Source organism: Brassica napus, chromosome A3 (genome assembly GCF_020379485.1).
Source record: "Brassica napus cultivar Da-Ae chromosome A3, Da-Ae, whole genome shotgun sequence".
NCBI classification, from domain to species: Eukaryota; Viridiplantae; Streptophyta; class Magnoliopsida; order Brassicales; family Brassicaceae; genus Brassica; species Brassica napus.
In genome coordinates, this window is record NC_063436.1 from 31250716 (window position 1) to 31270288 (window position 19573).

The window sequence follows — 19573 nt, forward strand, 5'->3', positions numbered from 1 at the left end:
AAATTTGCCCTTATTTCCTACATACCGCGTGATATTTGCTTTCAAAATACCATTACAAAATGAAAACATTTTTAATTATGCTTTTCTTTGTAGGAAGTTTATAGAGAACTAGTTCTGAGTTCAATTCTCTATGCTATATTAATCTCGGACTATTAGGTTTATATGTGTCATATCCAGAATGGGCTTGTAAAGAATAACAAACCTTGTAAATAGTTAGATTTTCAGTGATTGATAGTCAATCATTTATTCTTATATGTTTATATTTATGCGATTTTTTTAGGTTGACGGTTTGTGATTTGCATTAATATTATTGATCATCAAGGTAGAGTTTTCTGCATGAATTATATGTACATATAATTCATATAACATAGTCACAAATCTACTAAAAAGTTTTTGCAAAAAAAGAAAAAAATCTACTAAAAAGTCAAAGGTAAACCTAATTAAAAAATATTTTTTTTGTCAACAAACCTAGAAAAACTATTTTAAAAGAGATACTTTTCTTCTTAAGTTAGAACATCTCATCTATCAAGAGACTATCTCATGATTTAAACAAATAAAATAATATGAAAGGATGAAACAGAAGAGAACATAGTTTCATTTCAGAACCGTTAAAAACCTGGTGAGAACCTCAAATGCATTTACTAAATGATTTGGTTATTTTAAAAAAAAAAATCATAGTGTAGTTATAAAACTTAAATATTTTTTTTTTTAAGAAACTCATACGGTTTATACACGATAAAGTTGCTGCTAATAAACTCTTCCAATTTCTCTCTCATTGCGCCCTTATATACCCCTCTATTCTCTCTACCACCTTCACATCCACACCCTTTCTTCAAACATACCAAACTCTCTCTCTCTCTCTCTCTCTCTCTCTCTCTCTCTCTCTCTCTCTCTCTCTCTCTCTCTCTCTCTCTCTCTATAGCCAAATTAGGTTTCAGTGAGCTCAAATCATGGTGACAAAGAAGTCGAACAAAGTGTCAGCGTGTCAAGCAGCATCTCTAAAGAAAATATTAAAGAGATGCTCAAGTCTTGGAAAGAAGAACCAAGGTAACGACGTGCCAAAAGGTCACTTCCCGGTCTACGTTGGTCAATACCGGAGTCGTTACGTGGTGCCAATCTCATGGCTAGCTCATCCTGAGTTTCAGTCACTCCTCCAACTAGCTGAGGAAGAGTTTGGGTTCGAGCACGACATGGGACTTACTATCCCTTGTGATGAAGTTGTCTTTCAATCACTCATCTCCATGTTTTGATAGAACTCGATCTAGAGAGAGACTAATTTAGCTCAATTGGGAATCTCTCAAGATTATAATCTCTTTTAAAGTTCTTAAGGGACGTTTGATCACATTGCCACCTGATCTAGACTCGGAAGATCGAAACATTGAACTTATTATTAAGAAAATCGAGAAACAGTATATAAATAATATGATTTAGTTCTTTTCTTTGCTAAGAAGACGGAAGCATATGGCGGCCTGCGGGGATCGCTTGAAGCATCGACTCAAGATTTGTGGCTATAGTGATGTATATATATATCCGTTTTTAAATCAAATACTCTCTTAGGATTCTTATTTCTTTTTTTTTTCTTCTATATGTGATATCGGGTTCTTGTCTATTTATTTTGAATATTTTGAACATGAGTCTGGGTGAATGAGTTTTTCCTTAAGTCAGCGTGTATTGTTGACCGTTCGTTTTTGAGAGGAATAGCTAGTTTATTTGTATCAAGTTTAAATCAATAAATTAGTACAATATAACCTCTTTAAATTAATACTCTATAAATTAATATATACTAAAAATTTCTATAAAATAATATAATTTTATAGTTTTAAATTGAGTTTTTGCTACAATTAGTATATCGATAAATTAATAAAAAATTATAGTTTTGGTGTAGTCCCAACATTATTAATTTATAGAGGTTTCACTGTATATTAATTTTTTATTTGTCCTACAAAATTTGAACTTTAGGTTACAAAAGAAAGACTGATTAGAAAGATAGTCATGAACGTTTTGACTGCAAGTTTTTTTGTATGCAAACATAAGAGAAAAACTAGTAAAACCAGTTGTTTTTCATTGTTTCTGCAAGTTATATGTGAAACGTTAAATGCAAAATCCACAATAAAGGGCGAAACCCTGTTCGATCCTAGCTGGCCACCCGGACTGTTTTAAATGGTAAGAATACATGGCTACTGTGGGTTTCGTGGAACTAGTCGGTTAACCTCAGTCGCCGGATCCCACGAATATCAAAAAAAAAAAAAATTCACAAACAGAAGTAAAGGCACCTTGATTTTCACCCTTTCCTGCTGATGACTCAGACAACTTTTTCCATGGTCTATCAACCATTATTTTCTAAACATCAACGATTTATACCATTTGTGGTTCCCAAACGTAATGCTCCACAACTCAATATCTAAGAAGCCATAAGATTGTAAGTAGGCCATGATCACAAATCGAAAGATCAACAAACTTTTTGCTCTAATCCATGCATGAGTTTCCTCCAAAAGGGAAACGGAGATCTTCTAATGATTTGTTTTTTAGTTTCAATGTATGAGCTGAGCTATAAAATTGAAGTATTCGGTTCGGTCTATATACAGCTTTGATTTGGTTTTGGTTTTGGTTTTGTTTGGTTATGTTCGTGTCTTCTTCATCTGTCTCTTTTTTTGTTCGTTGCAGAATTTATACACACATAGAAATAGTCAATATGATAATTTTGAGTGAATAGGGTTCGATCATTGCAATCCGAGTTATATATAGTAGTTGCTGTTTGAGTTGGGTGCGATCATTGCTTTTAAATTGTTTTCATGATTAATCATATGTTCCCTTTGTCTCGTTTTCTTTTTAGTTCCAATCATAAAACTCACAACTTCGTAAACTGCAAGCCGCCTTCAAGATTTGTCAGCACGTATAAGCATTATTACGGCAGTTGAATTGAGATTAATACATATTTAAACTATGCGTTTATCATTCGGGTTAATATATCAAGGTGTATAGAGTATAGACTTTTTGTATCGTAGGTATTAGGTAAATTCTGTCAAGATCGTCTGTCGACGTATATGTATATGTGAGTTATTACTAATGCTGGAACTATGAAATTTTATTAATTTAAAATATATTAATTTACAAAAAGTTTCATATTTTAAATTTCTCTATTTAAAATAGTTAATTTTGTCGTATATATATTAATCAAATTTTAGAACTTCATTTTTATATTGTTTTTGTTATACTGTTTAGTGTATACGAAATATGTTTTATCGAATTTAAATTAATTTTAGATATAATTTTACTAAATATTATCAAAATATATTGAAGTGTTAAAAAAAAACGAGATGAACTGCATTAATTGTAAATATAAAACAAATAATAAAATGTTTTATTTGTACTTATGTAAACTTTATTATATAAAATTATTAATTTATGATTTTAATGGAAATATATATTTACATAAGAATTTCTAAAAAACTATTATCTTACTATTTTCATATTTTTGAACTGTTCCAACTCGGAACTGAATTTTTTTATTAATTTATGAAATATTAATTTATAGAGGTTTTACTGTACAATAGAATCAATACTTAAGAGAGACCGTATATTTTTCATAACATATTTTTGTTTGCTAAATGATATATACAATATCTCACAAAATATCCACTAGACTACTATTGTTCACTTGATGATGATTACTTTAATTAGTATATGGATAGATCATAATCCTCTATTGGAATGATATTTTCATATGCAATGATTAGTATATGTGTAGTAACACTAATGAATCATTAATATACACTAGATTTTTCGCTACGCGCGGATAACATATTATATGTATTTCTCAATTCACGAAAATAATATATAATATTGTATTACATTATTTAAATAATATAAAATAAGACTACATAACATAAATATATTTTTAAAATTATCTTTGTGGAAATCATTATGTTGTTTGATTGTTGTACTTGATTCACATATTTGCATAGATATTTGTGATAGATGAATAACTATATTTTTATTATCAGTAAATAATATATATTTATTATATAATATAAGAAAAATAAAATTATTTACTTTTTAAACAAACTTTTCTCATGTTGGAGACTCGGTTGTAGACATATCATATTCGAAGAAGACATTTTTACAGTTATCAATCTTCTTAACAGTCAAAAAACAAATATGAATATCAAAACAATATCTCATACGATCTCTTTGTGGAATAACTGCTCTGAAGAAATTTAATTCATACATCAAAAATGACTGGAAATGGACGTGCAGATGTGTTATCTAAGTGAGCTTTACAAAGTACTATTCATAGTTCATATATCAATGTCCATCCTATTTTTTGTCCATCTTTTCTTAAACATCTTGAAATAACCGAAGCTAATTAATAATAAACTTTTGGCTGGCAAACAAAAATCAAATTTTTTTAATTATCCCTTAATTTGTCTAACTGATATATATATTTCTCAATTCTAAAAAAATAATGTATAATATTGTATTACATTATTTAAAGAATATAAAATAAGACTACATAACATAAATATATTTTTTAAATTTTCTTTGTGGAAATCATTATGTTGTTTGATTGTTATACTTGATACACATATTTGCATAGATATTTGTGATAGATGAATAACTATATTTTTATTATCAGTAAATAATATATATTTATTATATAATATAAAAAAATAAAATTATTTACTTTTTAAACAAACTTGTCTCATGTTGGTGACTCGGTTATAGACATATCATATTTGAAGGAGACATTTTTACAGTTATCAATCTTCTTAACAGTCAAGAAACAAATCTGAATATCAAAACAATCTCTCATACGATCTCTTTGTGGAATAACTACTCTGAAGAAATTGAATTTAAGCATCAAAAAGGACTAGAAATCGATGTACAGATGTGTTATCTAAGTCAGATTTATAAAGTAATATTCATAGTTCATATATCATTTATGTCCATCCTATTTTTTTTGTCCATCCTTTCTTAAACATCTTGAAATAACGATGTCAAAAAAAACATCTTGAAATAATTGATGCTAATTAATAATAAACTTTTGGCTGGCAAAAAAATCAAATTTGTCCAATTATGGCTTAAATATTTTATTAATATTGTCTAAGAAGCTTTCAAGTGATATCATAGTTTAATTTTTATTAATTTTTTTTGCTAATTTTTAGAGATTTTTGTATTTACGATTTTTTTTCCATATTAAGCTTCTATTTCTTTCACAGAATTGATATATATATATATATATATATATATATATATATATATATATATATATATATGTCATAAAAATTGCCATCAAATCAGTTTTACTTATTTATTGTTTTGTTTTTAATGAAAATACACTTTTTAAATAATTTAATTTAAAATAAAATTATATATTAATTTGCTGTATTCTAACAATTTGATTGATTTAATTAATTTACTTTAACGGATAACTTAAAAAGTTTTCATATGAATCAGAGAAAGTAAGCTTATGTTGTTATATTATATTTATTTGTGTATATAGAATCTATATATAATGCTAGTGTAATAAAGAAAAAACATTATTTTTTTGTAACTTCAAAAAGATACATTATTACAATTTGAAATAAATCAAAATTGAATAAAATGGTAGTTAAATATTTGTAAATCTAATTGTTTTTTATCTTGTTTAGTGGATTCTCATGAAAAGAAATCGATAGGTTAAACAAATGTTTCAAAATTTGTTGTGTTATTGTTTTGTCTATAAATTACAAAATTTATTGAATTGATATATTTAATTATTGAACCCTTAAATAATATTTTATTAAGATATTAGAGAACTTTGTTTTGAGTTGTTTTGTCAAAATTGTACAAAAATCTATATTTTTTCATATTTGTCACGAAAATATATATGTTAAACTTAATTTTACAAAATCTTTAAATTTGTCACGAAAATAAAAATCTATGATTTTTCATATTTGTCAATATTCTCACACTTTCAAAGAATATATTAGTTTAGTCACTTACTTATTTTTTTTACAAAACAAAGTATCAAAGTTTTGAAAGTTGAATTCATATTATTGTAACTGTACATAAAAGTTTGTGATTACATACTTAGTGATTCTTGTATATGTGTCCTGGAAAGTTTCAATAGTTTAGTAGTAACTGTCCTATATTTATGTCATACTAACCCGGATTCGATCTTTTTTTTTTGCATTTTTTTACATTTTTTACAAAAAAAATAAATGAGACGACGTTGCAACTTTTTTCTTCCTCTTCTATATTCTTTGTTTCTACATATATAGTGTATATATATATATATATATAATATGAATTTTGAGATTTGGTCCAATGTGCACAAAAAGAAGAGATTTGGTCGCACACATAGTTATCATATATTATTACAGTTTTAAATTAGACTACCAAACAAATAGAATAAAATTTAATATCATACTCAGAAGAAGTCAAAAACAGAAAAATGTCTATTTTTCAACACAAAGAATTTTGAAATAATTAATAGGAAGAAAAAAGCATTTGTCGGCAAAAAGAATTTTGAAATACTATGTTTAAAAAAAAAGAATTTTGAAATACTCTCAAGTTTTTGAGATTATACACTGTATGCTTGACATTGATGAACATTATATCTGGCTGTTCCGTTTTCTGTCTCTTTTCAAACCTTTTTTTTTGGGTACTAATGTTATGAACCTTTTTCAAACTTTTTTTTTATTTTGAAAAAGGGCTTCTTACCTTTTTTTCAAACTTGTTGCTTAAGATTTTTAAGAAGACCATTTGGATGCTTTAATTATTGTTTTTATGTTGCATGGACCTCACGTAACTATTTTTGTTGTCTAAAATATCATACATAGAAAATATAAACCAATGCTCTTCTGAAAAACTTGTTTTATTTATCTGGTAGAGAAATCTCATTGATTCTCACGTTCCAAATTTAAACCATACAATTAAAAATGGAGCTAACGAAAAACTGCTAAATCTTAACCCATTTGATGTCCATATTTACACTATTCATGAGGTTGTTAACATTAATAATTACATTTTATAGTTTCAATTAATCGGCAGAATGTCTTAATTTTACTAAAATTCCAAGTCTGTCCTAATCAACTTTCAACTCTCAAGTACATCATACAACCAAAAAAACTCTTCAGTTTTCAGTAAATTCAGTTTGAGTTTCTACTTTTTAACAGGTCTTGTTTTTGTGTAGAGCAAGTAATAAGACCCCAAAGATTGATCTTCACTAAAACTGTTCTCTTCTCACATACATACGCATATATAAACAAATACAAGTATGAAGGAAGATAAGATAAAATGAAGTAGGAGAATAGTTTATAGGCTCATTTCCCCCAATATTTAGTATGGGCTTTGACTAGGCTTATAGTAGGCCCATGTAGAGTAGAATCAATCTTAGCCCACTAGGGTTTGAAGAGTGAAGTACACCATCTACATATAAGCTCTAACCCTAGTACCTTGCTCTCGCCGTAAACTCAAAGAAGACGAAACAACTTCACACAATCCACAATGGGTCGTGTCATCAGAGCCCAACGTAAGGGAGCAGGTTCCGTCTTCAAGTCCCACACTCACCACCGCAAGGGCCCCGCCAAGTTCAGGAGCCTCGACTTCGGCGAGAGAAATGGTTACCTCAAGGGTGTCGTCACGGAGATCATCCACGATCCGGGACGTGGTGCTCCGTTGGCCCGCGTCGCCTTCCGTCATCCTTTCCGTTACAAGAAGCAGAAGGAGCTCTTCGTCGCCGCCGAAGGTATGTACACTGGACAGTTCTTGTACTGCGGTAAGAAGGCCACTCTCGTTGTCGGAAATGTACTCCCTCTCAGATCTATCCCTGAGGGAGCTGTTGTCTGCAATGTTGAGCACCATGTCGGTGATCGTGGGGTGCTCGCTAGAGCTTCTGGGGATTACGCTATCGTTATTTCTCACAACCCTGACAACGACACGACCAGGTTTGGTTCTGGACTATTGAAAAGTTTGTGTCTTTTTGGTTTGTATGATTGAAAGGTTGTGTCTTTGTGGTTATAATGCGTTTGATTGGATTAGAAATGGTTATAGAAATGGCTGATCATCATTTGGTTGTGTTCTTTTCATTACAAGATTAATCTTACTTAGTTGTGTCTTTTTTTTGGTTAGTGTGATTGAAAGATTGTGTCATTTTGGTTTGTATGATTGAAAGGTTATGTCTTTTTTGGTTGTAATGCGTTTCATTGGATTAGAAATGGTTATAGAAATGGCTGATCATCATTTGGTTGGGTTCTTCATTACAAGATTAAACTTGCTTAGTTGTGTCTTTTTGGTTTGTAGTATTGAAAGGTTATGTCTTTTTGATCGTAATGAATTGTTATATGATTGCCTTTGATTTGATTAGAAATGGTTGTAGAAACGTTATGTCGTTGTTTCTTGAGCTTGGTTCTTACAGTTACGACTTTCACATTGGTTTTGGCAGGGTTAAGTTGCCATCTGGATCGAAGAAGATTGTCCCAAGTGGATGCAGGGCCATGATTGGTCAAGTTGCTGGAGGTGGAAGGACAGAGAAGCCAATGCTCAAGGCGGGTAACGCGTACCACAAGTACCGTGTGAAGAGAAACTGCTGGCCTAAGGTTCGTGGTGTGGCTATGAACCCTGTGGAGCATCCTCACGGAGGAGGTAACCATCAGCATATTGGTCACGCCAGTACTGTTCGTCGTGATGCACCCCCTGGGCAGAAGGTTGGTCTTATTGCTGCAAGGAGAACTGGTCGTCTCAGAGGTCAAGCTGCTGCTCTTGCTTCCAAGCAAGAATAAGGAGAGAAAGCTTCAAGATGATGAAATTGTTCACTTTTGTTTTTGGGTTTTTGCTGAGACCTTGTTTTGAAACCTTAAGACTTGCTATAATGTTATTTGAGACCTTTCTCTATCAATTAGAATCTATGTTTTCAGAGTTTAACTTTTGCACTATTGTGCATTTGAAAGTTAAGTGTCTTCTGTTTGAATTCTCTCTCATTCAAGAAAACTAATTCTCCATGCTTTGGAACTCGTCACTTTCTCTTTTTGTCTAAGGAGATGTAGTTTGAAAGGAGCTTTTTAATCTTTTCTACTTCCTTGGTTCAAGTTGTGTTTGTTGTTGGGCTCTTTGTTTACTTGTATACAGATTGGCTTTCTGTAATTTATGATGTAGCCTTTGCACGGTTTTAGTTATATGCAGCGACTTTTTTTTTTTGGTAAAACATGATCCGGTCAACAGTTTAACTGTTTACCTTTTTCCCCGTAGTAAATAGTACTTACTCCGTTTTGTTTTTTTAGTGGTTTTAGGGATTTTGTTTTATCTACCCTTTGAATTTAAAATTATTTTTCCAGTCAATCATTTTAAGTTTCAGAGCAATCTACGTTTTACAAAACATGCCATTTTTAGTCAACTGAAAATTTAATAATGTAAATTCAGTAAATATAAAATTTCAGCATCGTCCACTATATAATCCACTTGTCATTCGGCGAAACTCATTCATTAAAATATGAAGAATGAAAAGACCAAAGAGAAAGCAGAGACCAAAGATCTTCTGTTCCAACGTTCCTCTCCGGTTCGGTGTAATCTGACCGGTTCTGCCTCCAGCGTCGCATCCTTCATGTGGTGGTCGTCTGGTTTTTGTCTCCGGCGACGGACGGTCGGCATACCTCTGCGTTACTTACACCTCCTTAGGTGATAACGGCGGATATGGGTAGCTAGAATCCGACTATAATTGATTTTCTCAGGTTTTCCGTTTGGTGGAAAGCTTTGGTTTTTAGGTGTGGTTTGAAGAATCTGGATGAGCTCTCGAATTGGTTCGATGGATGCTCTCAGGTGAAAAGGAATCAGGTGATGAAGGTGGTTTGGCTTCAATCTGGTGGAGTTTGTGGTTGTGAAACTGTTCCCGGCAGGTTCCGGTGGTTGCCGTGTTTTGTCCGGCGATGATTTCCAATTTGGTGAAGGCGGTGGAGTCTTTGCGTAACACGTGTTTTTTGCTCTCAATCGATTGAACACGTGGGGAAGACGTGTTTCCGTCTTGTTTCCTCTGATGTGGGTTGTTCTTGGATCCTTGGTGGGCTTTTGTTTGCTTTGGTTTATTTTGTGGGCTTAGTTACTTTTGTCTTATTCCCTGTGTGGTGGGCTTTCTATGTATTTTGTAAAAACTTTGGTTAATAAATAATATTAGAAGGCAAAAAAAAAAAAAAAAGCAGAGACCAAAGATGAAGATGATTAGTATTTGACTCCATAATTTATTATAAAATTTATAAATCTTATTTACCCGTATGTTCTCAAATCAATATATAGTGTGTGATTGTATAGCGTAACACACAAAGGTGAAAAACTAATTACTCCAGTTTACTCTTAAAAGTTGCCAATCAGGTGGAATTTAATTTCCTCCCATTTACTCTTATTACTGTTTCAGAAGAGAGAAACATACACTAGATGTTACTTTAGATATAATGAGAGTAACAACATTTTTTTTCCTTTTCCCTCTCTTTCTCATTATTTTTTAATTTTTTTTCCTCTTTCCGCTTATTTTATGTTACTCCACTTTCAACCATTTTATTTCCTCTATGCTATAATTTCTCAGTCACAACCATATAGTTGACTAAAGGAATAACTGAACATTAAAATACTTCTGTGAAATCATGATGGTGTTAAATGGCTGAGACTAGAATAAATTAGAATTAGTAACATTTGACTAATTAATAAAAGATTGGGAATAGTAATCTAAAATAAGTGCACACGTTATTTTAAGGACAAAGAAAAACAAAATAGACATTATGTTAACTGCCTTAATCCATGTGAAATCTTGTTAAACGACTTAAAAAACAAACGGAGGGAATAAAAAACATGATTCGATATTTTGCTCTTAGAACATTTTTATTAGGAAATTTCACAATTTTAAAGAAGAAAATTATAGAAAAAGGTGAGAAAGAGTTTGACAATCTTACTCAAAAAGTTTGGGCTATATCACATTTAAATTTAATCTATACTTTAGATTTTTTATCAAATCTTCCAACTTAAAAAAAACTGCATCATTACAATTGGTATCATTGGTAATTTAGTTTACTCTCGTTTGACCATACACACACAAACCTTTGTCATTTTACTTTTATTGTTTTAATGTGTTCTGAAAATTTGATTGAAAGACGACAACGTGTACAAACCAACGATTCCTATTGTTTGCGTCAAGTTCCCATTGGTCAAGATTCTGAGATACTTTTCATATTATTTTGCCCAAAAGAGAGAGAGTAGACTAGAAGTGGTCCGTGGGTCTAATGTAGTCAGGGGCGGACCTAGAAAATAATTTAACATGAGGCACTATATATATAAATAAATATCAATTATAAATATTCTAATGTATTTTTAATTACATTAATCTTTAAAATTTTGTATTTATTTTAAAACGATTTAAATAAAAATGATAAACATTTGTATAATATTGAATATCTTTAAGTAATATTACAAAATTATATATTATGTACAATTTTACTGTAAAAAGCATATTTATTGTAGTTGTTATTTTAATTTAAGTTTTGAAAAAATATTTACTTTAATTTAAGTTTGATAAAAAAAATTGTTAATGTAAAACTTAAATAAATTGACTTTTATTTTAGAAAAGGGTAAAAATCTAATCTTAAAGAAAAGGAGTAGAAGATTTTATTTTCTACTAGTAACAAAGAAACAAAGGAGAACAAAAAAAAGAAACAAAGGAGAAATAACAAATCTTTATGAACGGGTAAATATAATATAATAAATGTGTTAAAAAAATCTGGAAATTAAAAACAAGCCTACGGCTCGTCACGAGTTATATGGGGCACTGTTCAATCATTTAATCAAAAGAGATGGTAATTTTCATCTGTGTCCCCTTTTCTACAAGAATTTTTATAAATTAGACTGTGGCACGTGCCACACCTCCTATAGGTGTGGGTCCGCCCCTGAATGTAGTCGCATGTTTAGGTATATTCAAACCATACCACACACGTGTTAACATGTCTATATCGAAGTTCTTGCTTGAACTAAACTGCAAAAAGCAACAAGTTATATGAGATTTTGGTAATGTCTGCAAAAAATATGTTCTTAATCATCAAAAAACCATCCAAAATATATGTAAATTATTGCGTACTATATATATTAAGAAACAAATTATAGTTTCATCACAAAAATATGTTATAGATACTTTTGAGTAGTAGTGTTTCAAAAAAAAAAGATCCTTGTGGGTAGTGTCAATATTGTTCAATTCGAAGTTCGAACTGTGGCTTGTATATATGAAGAACTTATTAAAGGTGTGAAAAGCAACACCATAAATTTCAGGGAAACGAAGAATTCAGTGAATTATATATACTCTTTGAGAAGTAACAAAAAAAGAAAATTAATCATTAGTTTGAGTAAAAGTGTGCAATTGTTCCTAATCATATTCATACTGGCCGTCTAAATGTAAGCCGTCTTTGTCGCCACCTATAAAATTATACAAAATAATGGACACATCTTTAGGAAAAAGAAGACATAAGAATGCAAAATGCAAAATGCAAAGTAAGAAAGGATTGCATAGAAGACATGAGAGTGATTTAGCTGGCCCACTCTAAGTATGAAATGGACAAATCAGAAGCTTTGTCTTTCTTTCAATCACATCCCTCCATTTCAAAAGCTACCATCAAGTAAATCTCCATTGTTTTTTTGGTTATAATCCATTGCTAAGATTTTGGCATCACTTTTTACGATAATCTATAACTATATATATATTTATTTACAAGAAATTATCCAGTTTTGTTTAGAGTAACTAGATGTGTTGAAGATTCTTCCAAGATACTATTAGTTGCATTTGTCTATATGTATCATATCTAGGTTAAACTCCATCCAAGAAATATCAGTTTTAACTTTTAAGCAAATTGGACTTTATGAAATTATCGTAGACCAGAGATACCGAGATCGATCCAATTTGATGGTTCCTTCGACTTACTTTTATCTAGCTTGTGAATGGAAACTGCTTCTAATTGTAAAACTTGCATAGTTTAAATGAGACGGTAAATAAACTCTTGAGTATTAAGCCAACTATTCAATCAAAATGTTTCCACGTATAATCTAAGCTAGATAATGTATACAGTTATTCTTTGGCATTATACAAAAAACAAAAATGATTTAAGATAAGGATTATTTAATTTGATAAGAACCAAAGCTTCGCTTAGCGCCGTTTAATTAAACAAAAATGAATAAAATAATGAACAAAAATTCAGTTGAAGAAATAATAAAATAGAAATATAAGAATTTATGTTTAATTTACTCCTCATTGAAATTGGAAGATGAATTTTTTCTTCATAATTTTTTTCATCTTTAAAGAAATGAGAGAAATAGAATGAGACTCATGTGTCTGTAATTTGACAAAAATTCAACAGTATAAAAGTTGAGGAAAACCTAAAATGAAATTTACATTGAAATTGTGGAAAAAGCAAGAAACGGGTAAGGGCTCTTGAAACGACGACAAAGCATGCCCAACGGACTACCCATCTTGTACACCGCACGCTCGACAAACTCATGAGCCCACTTTGGGCCAACACTTTGTTTTTATTTCTTTACTCCTATCATTAATTAATTATTTTATCTATCTAACTAGCTCTCTCAAGAAATAACCAATTCTATGAAATTTAATGTTAGTACAGATATTGATCTGTAAACGTGTTATTTTCTACATGTATCTATGTAATTAGTTAAACTTACATACTATTATATATGAGATTCTCTTTGTATACTTGTAAATAGTCTATCTTAATTAATTAATTAATGAATACTCCTATAATTTTTATTATACCAAAAATTAGAATACAATAACTTAAACAAGCCCATTGAGAAACTACACTAAAAAAAAATCCCTGCGGTGTTCTTTTAGTTTGATAGTCAAATCATACACATGTAGATCAGAACCCTTTTTTTTTTTGGTTCAAAGTAGATCAGAACCCTAAAAACCTGGTTATAGCAACATTAACACACAAAGTCATTGTGATTACTCCTTTCATAGCCCAGTTATTTTCACGACAAGTATATATAATATCGATATAATAAGAAAAAGAAATTTTTTAAAAATATTTATATATGTTATTTTATATCAATTTATTCTACCTATATAGAAAACGTTACGCACCATACTATATCATTATCTTTTATCAAACATGCAATTATGCAAATCCCTATATTAAGTCATAGTCCAAACTCGTACACAAGAACCCACTGATGAACCTGTTCTCTTCTTCTCTATTCCTCAATAACGACGATGAAGGCATCTCTATACCACTGTTATTGCTTTCTTCGTTATTGCATTGACCAGTTTTGTTGGTGTCGTCTTCTTGATGAACTCCGAAATCTGGAACTCCATCTTCTTGGCTCATAAGTTGAGAAGCAACAAATTTATCGAGTGCTCTCCAATCCGTTGTCATCACTGATACTTTCTTCTTCTTATCTTTACTTTTGCTACTTATTAGCTCGTCGAAATTCTCATCATCTTCTGTTAGTGGTCTTTTGTATTTATTATGATTCTTCTCCAGTGATGTTATCGACGTTGAGCTCACTGGCCTCTTCATAAGAGGAAATGAAGGGCTTTCTAGCTGCGGAAGTTGAATGAATTGATCACAGTCAATGAAGTTTAAACCGATATCTGACCCTCCTAGTTCTTGCTTGAACATAAAATCTTGTGCAAAAATGTTTTGTTTCTGCTTAGATACGTAATTGAGAGGCTCCATACTCGAGCCAACTCCGCTCGGTAATTGGTCGTAAAAGTAACCTGATCTCCAAGTTTCCGTGTTCCTGGCTTGCCCGGTCGTTGGTTTTTTCTTGAAAGCTCTACAAACGACCCACCCTTCTTCCTACAATACGTACACAATCATCATAAGGAATGGTTTAATTATCATATTGGTGTAAATAAGCCTAACCAATAGTACAATACCAAACAAAAAGAATAATAATCATGCTTATATGTGTAGTGAGACACAATAAAAGCACGCGTTTAAAGTTTGAGAACACAAGGAAGAAAGCTACCATTAGCATATATAGGTTACATACTCATTTGCAAGATATATTAATATTATTGGATGAACTATAGAGACACATATGTTTTTATTATTAAAAAAATATTGAACTTCAACAATATAACTCCAGTACTAGTATTATAGTGTTAAGAATCACAAGAGAGACTCATAAGCATAAACATGCTTCTAAACTTTTAAGACGTTCAAGACTTTAAGCACTTATAAATAAATATTATTCACATAAACAGTGATATATAGGAATGATCTTTGGTCGACATATATGGAACTGAAGTTTTAGTACAGTCTTTTTACTTTTTGTTTTGTGATAAAAGGTGTAACATTTTGCATGTCTTAATTAAAGATGCTTGACTTTTACCTAAAGGTTTAAATGTGTCTCATAAAAGAGCTTAATGAGACCCCAAAAATGGTCTACAAGCCCCACGAAAAAAAAGTTCCATATAATTTCCCCTAATAAACTGGAAACGCTATATTGAATATGTCGTACGCATAACACAATAATCCTATCTATTTCGAAAATATCATCCAGAAAAATATAGAATACCTGAGGAGGCGCATTCTCATCTGACTCTAGCCGGTATTCATGCATGATCCAATCAGTTTTTTGGCCATTAGGGGCTCTTCCTTTGTAGAATACAAGTGTTTTCCTCATACCCATCAATTTTGACTTCTCATAGACAGCCTTGTCTCGACCTGTGGCCTTCCAAAAACCAGCCATGGTTGCTCTGTTTGTCCGTGTTCCTGTTGGATATTTCTTATCTTTGTGGCTGAAGAAATACCATTCATTTCGTTCCTCGTATCCGATTCGGCATCTTTCTATCATATATAAAACAAATGTTTATCAGATCTAGGCATTCACATTGTCATATTAAGAAAATAAACCCTGAATTATATCTAAAATGTGGAACCTTGTAAATCCCATGGTTCGATTCTATAGAGATCAATATCTCTAATGACATCAAGATCGATCTTTTGTGATGCCACTTTCTTCCTCAAATAGTAACCAACGAGCTCTTCATCTGTTGGATGGAACCTGAATCCCGGAGGAACACTACATGACTGATCCACTGATTCCATTATTTCTGCACAACATGGTTCAACACCAAAATAAAATGATCATCACTATATTAATGTTGTGTATGCATGCTTCTGTTATATCACAAAGTGTTGGGGTTCATATATGTTCAGAGAGAATTAGAAAAAAACAAGAATGAAAGTTTGAAAGATAACCATATAACTCAATGGTTAGTTTCAACTTCATTACCATTTTCCATAGATAAAAATTTACATGTACTAAGAAAAGGTACAAGATTAATATTTTGATGTATCTTAAAAGGTGATCAGAAGGTGGCGCAGAAACATGAAAGTTCGGTTTAAAAGTTGAGAGTCGATAAAAAAAGGTTTAAAAGTTGAGAATATATGATAAAGATGACATGCATGAGAGCTTATGTGAGGTTGAAAGAGAACGGACAAACGCAGAGTCTTGTACTAATTATGTTTTCCTGTTTCAACGTGATTTGTGAATAAATAGTGGCAAAATGATCATATGTGTATCGAAAAACTGATTTTTTCTCTCTTTTTGAACATTATTTCATGTGTGCGCTAATAAACTGATGATCGAATGTTAAATTTAAACAAACCAACCTATCCAACTACATATATTATACATATTATTTTCAGCCTTGTGGAATACAAACAAAAGCAGCTTTTTCCAAATTTATAACAAAAAATCCTCTGAGCAAAAAACTGTGGAAAGGTTTCAAAGTCTGTCTGTTTTATCTTCAATTCGGAAAGCTTTAAGTACGCAACTATACAACTACAACACACACAGATATATATGCATATACAAATACATATCAGCGTCAGTTACAAATTATCAAAAGGGTTTCCATAAAAAAAAAGAGAAAATAATACGGGTGTTGCGTATAGAAACATAATTAGCAAGAGTTACTTAGAGCTGATAAATAAAAATACCTGAAGTTTTACTATGGAGATATAAAATATTTTTCAGTAAATAAGATCGACAGATTAAACATGCATATTAGGCAACACGTCAAGTTAAAGGACTAAAGGATATATAGAAAAGGCGTGCAATGAGATCAATGTTTTAGTGAACAAAACATCATAAACACACACATATGCGTAAGTTGAGACGACGGAAATTGACTGTATGGATTTTGAATTCCCTTGTAAATCAGCTTTACCTTTTCTTTGATTTGTGGAATATTTATACACACAGATATATAAATATATGTGTGTCAAATGTTATCTACTCGTTTCTAAGCAAGGAAAACGAGGGATGTCGAGGAAGAAGAAGGAGATTAGACAGATATTGATGTGTAGATGATGATCATCGATAGAGAGATGATATTTACTGGTTTGGTTATACTTCGGGGAATATGAAGTGAGAGAGAGAGAGAGTGGTAGTGAGAGATTGATGATTTGGTGAAATATAAAAGGTATAGAGAGTGTGGACCTCTCAATTGCGCGTGGCATTCTCCATGTCCCCATTTGCGTATGTCACCCTCCTGGCCTCCTCGCCCGCTTCTTTTTACATTCTTTATATTATTATTTTTAACACATTTCTTTAATTCTATAGATACATGACTTAATAAAACGGACCTAGAGATATCAAAACTATTACTTCTGATGTTTTTGATTGATGCAGTACTAAATATAGAGTTACATATAAATTTTCAAGAAAGCTAAAAAACACTACGTTTGCAAGATTTTTGCATATTCTTGGGGACTACACATAGACATACGATTAGTAAATTATCCACTTCAATCAAATGATGGTGCCGTGTTCAACATTTTATTGGTCGAAACTAAAATTTAATTTTCTCTATGTAGTTTTTAATCATTATATATATATATGATATATCTAAATTAATGTCATGAGAAAGCAAAAAAAAAAACTAGAAAATGCATCTTTAGAGGTTAATATACATTGCACCTAGCTATAAAAATTCACCAAATTCTGACATTCTTTTAGCATAGGGCACAATTGACTATATGGACTCTTTTTCTTTTCAAATCGAGTTGCGACTGCTATGTAAATTGTCTAATTTCTATAAAACTAATATACAAATATTACCAATGAGATCATGAGTTTAAATGTTGCAAACATTTCTGACATTCTGGAACTTGCCACGCTGGCACAACAGAGAATGTCACTTTGCCACGTGGGAGAGATTAAACAAACCTCCCGCTTCACATGCTTGTGAGCTTTTGTAAAGGGTAGAATCGTTTTTAAAGACTTCTCTAGTGACGGTCTTCAAATCTCCAATGATTTATCGACAAGAACCAACGAGAAGGGAGTGAAATCGAACAGAAGCCATCACGCGGCGGCTATTGGTTGGCTGTTGAGCTATTGTCTTTACGTAGAAGATAAATAAAGCTAGTACCAATATATACATATTGGACAAAACAAAAATAAAGTTAAAATCTTATTTTGGTACCAAAAATGATTTGATATATTCCAAGAGCGTCATTCTAACATAAAAATACTTGTGTACATATAATTATATCCCTGGAAAAATCAATAAAATATCAAATTTGTTATATACAGTATGCATATGTTCTGATTTGAAACGGTTAATTAAAGTTTTTTGATTGACCATTACTGACCAATCTACTTATCTTGTTGAACAAGATATATTTAGTGTAGCTTATGGTGTAACTTTTATGTTTTTGGTAGAATGTCACCCATATCCATATATAGACATGAACAAGACTAAACATGAATTAGTGGAGAGCTTGCAAACGACATGCCACCAAAACAACATACAGAAACATATAACAAATTAAGTTTGAAAAAACATATAACAAGTAACAAAGTGAAACAATCTGGTCCTAAATGAAATGCTTTGGACCTATGTCATCATATACAATTTCATTAAACGTGTTTAGGCATAACTTGTTGAGCTTGAAATGTGCACTTATTGCCGTTTTTTTGACGTTGACTCTTGATTCTTTCTCCATCATATTAACCAACAAAAATGTATATTTTAAAAATATATACATCTTGCTTTACTGATGTTAACAAGTTGATAAATGATCAGTAAATAAGAGTTCATAAGTAAAGAGATGACGAAAATATTAATTTTCTAAGTTAATTAAGTCTTTTCATACATTCTTGAAAATGAAAATTAAATATCACATAAATCCAAAATTATTCTCCAGTATATTAGTATATATCTACTTATTTTGGGTTATAGATGAACTGATTATGATTTAAAGTTACAGAAGGTAGTGGTAATTATGATTTGATAAGTTCCCAAGAATCAATAAGTGGCTTTAGGTTTAAGGTGATACTTTTCTTTTGTCTTCTTGTGTCGACGGCTACTGAAAAAATAACTACAAGGTACTTTGTAAGTGTCAATAGATGAGAGGTAAAAGAGTATGAGGGAAGAAGAGATGTCCACGTAGGACGGTGGTGGGTCGGCCGACCGTCACTAATCAAGCGGCGGAACTAATCATCCCTATGTGGGTCCCATCGACCTTTCTCTGAGCTTTTGGCCGGTGAATGAACTCCTTGCCATTTAAGACTTAACTATGATATTGTATGG

General features: G+C 31.2%; 3 protein-coding genes across 3 annotated transcripts; 2 read left to right on the forward strand and 1 right to left on the reverse strand.

The window, feature by feature from the left end:
- Positions 1 to 289: 289 nt before the first annotated feature.
- LOC106377925 (auxin-responsive protein SAUR50-like) lies at positions 290 to 1783 on the forward strand. Its single transcript, XM_048767016.1, has one exon. The coding sequence runs from the start codon at positions 951 to 953 to the stop codon at positions 1248 to 1250; it is 300 nt and encodes a 99-aa protein (XP_048622973.1). The 5' UTR covers positions 290 to 950; the 3' UTR covers positions 1251 to 1783.
- A 5648-nt stretch (positions 1784 to 7431) lies between these two features.
- On the forward strand, positions 7432 to 8907 carry LOC111215659 (60S ribosomal protein L8-3-like). Its single transcript, XM_022719538.2, has 2 exons — positions 7432 to 7931; positions 8429 to 8907. Exons 1-2 carry the CDS (start codon positions 7492 to 7494, stop codon positions 8763 to 8765), a joined length of 777 nt encoding a protein of 258 aa, XP_022575259.1. The 5' UTR covers positions 7432 to 7491; the 3' UTR covers positions 8766 to 8907.
- Positions 8908 to 9520: 613 nt separating this feature from the next.
- On the reverse strand, positions 9521 to 17816 carry LOC106377933 (NAC domain-containing protein 76-like). The gene is made up of 4 exons (XM_013818148.3): positions 17207 to 17816; positions 15911 to 16084; positions 15547 to 15818; positions 9521 to 14822 (listed from the first exon to the last, which is right to left on the reverse strand). The coding sequence occupies exons 2-4, from the start codon at positions 16077 to 16079 to the stop codon at positions 14151 to 14153; spliced, it is 1113 nt and encodes a 370-aa protein (XP_013673602.1). The 5' UTR covers positions 16080 to 16084; positions 17207 to 17816; the 3' UTR covers positions 9521 to 14150.
- Between the last annotated feature and the right edge of the window lie 1757 nt (positions 17817 to 19573).

Excerpts from the sequence above, each read along its gene's own strand:
- LOC106377925 (XM_048767016.1), top strand. The coding sequence starts at position 951 with ATGGTGACAAAGAAGTCGAACAAAGTGTCAGCGTGTCAAGCAGCATCT.
- LOC111215659 (XM_022719538.2), top strand. The coding sequence starts at position 7,492 with ATGGGTCGTGTCATCAGAGCCCAACGTAAGGGAGCAGGTTCCGTCTTC. Across the intron at positions 7,932-8,428 it reads CCTGACAACGACACGACCAG|GGTTAAGTTGCCATCTGGAT; the intron begins GTTTGGTTCTGG and ends TGGTTTTGGCAG.
- LOC106377933 (XM_013818148.3), bottom strand. The coding sequence starts at position 16,079 with ATGGAATCAGTGGATCAGTCATGTAGTGTTCCTCCGGGATTCAGGTTC. Across the intron at positions 15,819-15,910 it reads CGAACCATGGGATTTACAAG|AAAGATGCCGAATCGGATAC; the intron begins GTTCCACATTTT and ends TATATATGATAG. Across the intron at positions 14,823-15,546 it reads ATGAGAATGCGCCTCCTCAG|GAAGAAGGGTGGGTCGTTTG; the intron begins GTATTCTATATT and ends TACGTATTGTAG.